The following is a 3,687-nucleotide window of genomic DNA, read 5'->3' as shown; positions in this document are numbered from 1 at the left end:
CACACTCGGGGTGGGCGGCTCGTGTGAGGCGGTACCCATGTGATTTGGGACCCACGAGGGAGGTTCGACCGAGGTCCTAACCCATGAGATGTGGGGCCTGGGCTATGAGATAAATGGATTAATTCGCTATACTCTAACAGTTCAAGCTTTTAGAGCAAGTGGTTAATTGTCCTGCATCACCAACTTGGACAGCATTGGAGATACAGAAGTTTAAACAAATAGACAATACTATGCAAGAGGTACTCACAATGGAAAGATGAAGTATGTGAGATGGGTTTGACACAATGAATTCATTAATAGTGTCGCTAGGCTCTCGATCAAGAAGCAATATGAAGCCCCATTGCTAAACAATCAATAGAAAGCTTGTAGAGTATAGTGACTCTGATAAAGATGGGATCTGCAAGAAGAATTAAGTGCGGTGAACACTCATAAATGTTAGTTTACTGATTCTTTCCTCACATCCTGCACATAAAAAACATTAAAGAACATTTTGGTTTATAGTAAAAACAAAACAAAACAAAACAAAAAAAAAAAAAAAAAAAAAGTGAAAATGAACCGGAAAGGGAAAAATGAACAATCTTCATACAAAATCCACCGAAAAAATTATGAAAATTTTTCCAGATCATGCTATCTCTCACAACCAATTCAAGTAACCAACAGGACAGGACTGATAAGGAAATGTACTTTGCACATTGAAGGTTACATTAAGCAAAAGTAATCCTGCATTTTTAGGATAATCTGCATCAACATCTCCCCCTATGAAGGCTTACTCACAGAAAGCAACCAGGAAAGTGAAAATATAATGTGAAGGGTGCATCGATGCGGAAGGGAACTGAAACTGGAGAGAGAGAGAGAGAGAGAGAGAGAGAGAGAGAGAGAGAGACACTAGACAAAGATAAACACATGAAAGCTTCATCAATAGAGGACAATTTCCATGAGAGAACAAGGGTATGCAAATGGAGAATGACGAACTTGCAATAAAAAATGGGAAAATTTGCAATGCCCTGCCTGTAACTGAACACCTTTTGTCCCACCTTCTGTCTGCATCTCATCTGTACAATCAGAAAACATCATATAAAAGAAGAACCAGAAGGAGAAGAAAGAAAAAATGAGTGTATCCAATATTCCAAAACATATTAGTTTCAGTCGCATATTTAGTTTTAACGGCCCTTCCACCTCCTCTCGATGCGGTCATAAGCATCCAGCATCCTCGCCTTGTTGAAAGCATTTTTCAACTTCCCCATTGTGTCGGAATACAGTTCAATCCCTCTATCGAGCATCTCCTCTGCAAATCTGCGCACCTCAGACATCCTATCCAGATCCCGAAGCCCGATGAGCAACGTGTTTGCACTCTCCTCCATTGGGGATATCCGGTTCTCGATCATGTAGTTCCACACCTCGACTGCCATTTCTGGGTCATACCCATCAAAGAACATCTTGATGGCTGCAGTGCAGTTTGAGTGCGTCGGAAGCCACTCATTCTTCTTCATCTCAGAGAAGAAGCTTGCAGCCTCATGGACCTTCCTGTTTCTAATGAGGCATTGGAAAACCATGTTATAAGTCAAAGAGTTTGGGAACGCACCGTTGAAGGGCATCTCGTCGAGGAAGCGGAAGGCATTATTGATGTCGTTGTTGTTGCACAGCAAACCAATCACAGCATTGTACATGATGAGATTTGGAACTAAGCCGCTACCAACCATGACTTCCCACACGGACAAGGCGTGGGTGGCATTATTGAGCTTAATGAGAATGTCAAGGGCATTGCTAAAGAATTTCATACCTGGGAGGCAGTTCTTTCCCTTCATGACGTGGAGGAACTTGACGGCCTCCTCAGCCTGTGACCCCCGGACGAGGGTTGTCAGGAAAGCGTCGTGCGCAGACATGTTATCCGTATTCCAGCCGACACGTATGACCATCTCCCCAAACGTCTTCTTCGCCATGGTGACATTCCCTTCCTTCTCCCACCCTTCGAGCAGGATAGCGAAGGTGTCAGCGTCGGGGGGGATCTTGGCCTTGATCCTCTCAAAGAACTCAAGAGCCTTGGAAGTCTGATTGTCCTCACGGCAGATGGCACTGAGAAGGGAATTGACGGCGACGACGTCCTGAGGGACGTCGTAGCGGTCCATGACATCAAAGGACATGATGGCTTCCTTGAACTTGCCAGCAGCGCAGTAGCTGCCGAAGACAGAGGCGAAGGTGGCCATGGAAAGGACGCCCTCCTGCTTCATGGAGCGTATGGCATCCCACGTGGCCTCGAATAGGCGGTTCTTGCCGAGGAGGTCGACCATGAGGTTCCAAGAATGGGGGGTGTGTTTGGAATTGAGGCCGGCCCATCGGAAGAATTTAACAGCGGAGGCAGGAGATGCATAAGAGAGCTTGAGGACCTGCTCGACGTACTGGGGAGAGGGAGGGATTCCGCTTCGGGTGAGGGCGGATTCGACTTCCAGGGCAGGGACTTTGGAAAGGATCTCGCAGAGGGAGAGGACTGCTGGGGGGAGGGTGGGAGCTACGTCGAGGTAGGAAGGGAAGGGCTGGGAATTGGCGAGGGGAGGGAGGGTTTGGGATGAGGAAGGTGGTGGATTTGGGATTTTGGGAGTGGGAAGGAGAGGGTTTCTTAGGTTGGGGTCCATGGGGAAGGCTGTCCCGTTTGCCGATGGAAGGGATATCATTTCCTATCTAGGGTTTTTCGTTTACCGTCCTTTGCTGCTACCTGCAATTGACGGACGGGAAGGAAGAACGCGAAACACCCTAGAAAAGCAAGGTAAATGGGCTGAAGATACTCTTTCTTCTTCTTCTTCTTCTTCTCTCTCTTCCCCTCTTTTTTAGTCGGCTGGCATACCTGCACGATGGTTTGGTTTGGGACGACGAATGGGTACTACCCCACCTGTCCCGAGGTTGGCACACGCAGAGGCCGGGGCTCTGATGGATCCCAGTGGTGTATGGTTTTTATCCACACCGTCCATTCATTTTGCCATGAATGGACGGTGTGGCAGCGGATTGGCTGGTGTACCACACATCAGCTATGTAGCTATATAGATGGTTTAGATACGTGTCGTGGGAAGACGAACCCCGACGCTCCTCGAGCTCCGAGTTGTACGAACGGTTCAAAGGAAATCAAAGTTTAATGGGCTCCACAGTGATGTATTTATTATATCCACACCGTTCATACATTTTTCATGATCATTTTACATCATTAGAAAAATAATGAATAATATCCGAATCTCAAATGTACCACACCAAAAATAGCAGCAAGGTTAAAAAATTTATAATGCCTAATATAACGCTTATTTTCAATCCAATTTATTAATAACGTAAAAAAATATTTAAATGATGAGGAAAAACAAATTTTATATTGTTTCAAAACTTCCATGACCCTAAAAGGATTTTAATAGTAGATGTTCAATCCCCCGCTGATTTCCACAGTGTGGTCCACTTGATTTTTAAATCTATATTTTTTTAGGCTCAAACCTTAAGACAAGTTCACCATATGTTTAGACGGTTGGGATATAACACATAACTCATGATAAGACTCGCAGAAATTGCTGACGGCAATACACCAGCCAATCGGCTTCCATATTAATGTATTAGCTAAATAATATAGCAGATGCAAGCTTAGCAGACCACGGGAAGCAACGGTGACAATGATTCCTAAAACCTTCCCGAGGCCACGGTAATTTTTATTTGCGG

General features: G+C 45.3%; 1 protein-coding gene across 1 annotated transcript; it reads right to left on the bottom strand.

The window, feature by feature from the left end:
* Nucleotides 1-949: 949 nt before the first annotated feature.
* LOC131233758 (pentatricopeptide repeat-containing protein At1g77360, mitochondrial-like) lies at nucleotides 950-2,943 on the bottom strand. The gene has a single exon (XM_058230547.1). It carries the CDS (start codon nucleotides 2,667-2,669, stop codon nucleotides 1,161-1,163), a length of 1,509 nt encoding a protein of 502 aa, XP_058086530.1. The 5' UTR covers nucleotides 2,670-2,943; the 3' UTR covers nucleotides 950-1,160.
* Between the last annotated feature and the right edge of the window lie 744 nt (nucleotides 2,944-3,687).

This window comes from Magnolia sinica, chromosome 18 (genome assembly GCF_029962835.1).
Source record: "Magnolia sinica isolate HGM2019 chromosome 18, MsV1, whole genome shotgun sequence".
In the NCBI taxonomy this organism is placed as follows: Eukaryota; Viridiplantae; Streptophyta; class Magnoliopsida; order Magnoliales; family Magnoliaceae; genus Magnolia; species Magnolia sinica.
The sequence above is the reverse complement of the archived record's forward strand: the minus strand, read 5'-3'. Positions and strand labels throughout refer to the sequence as shown.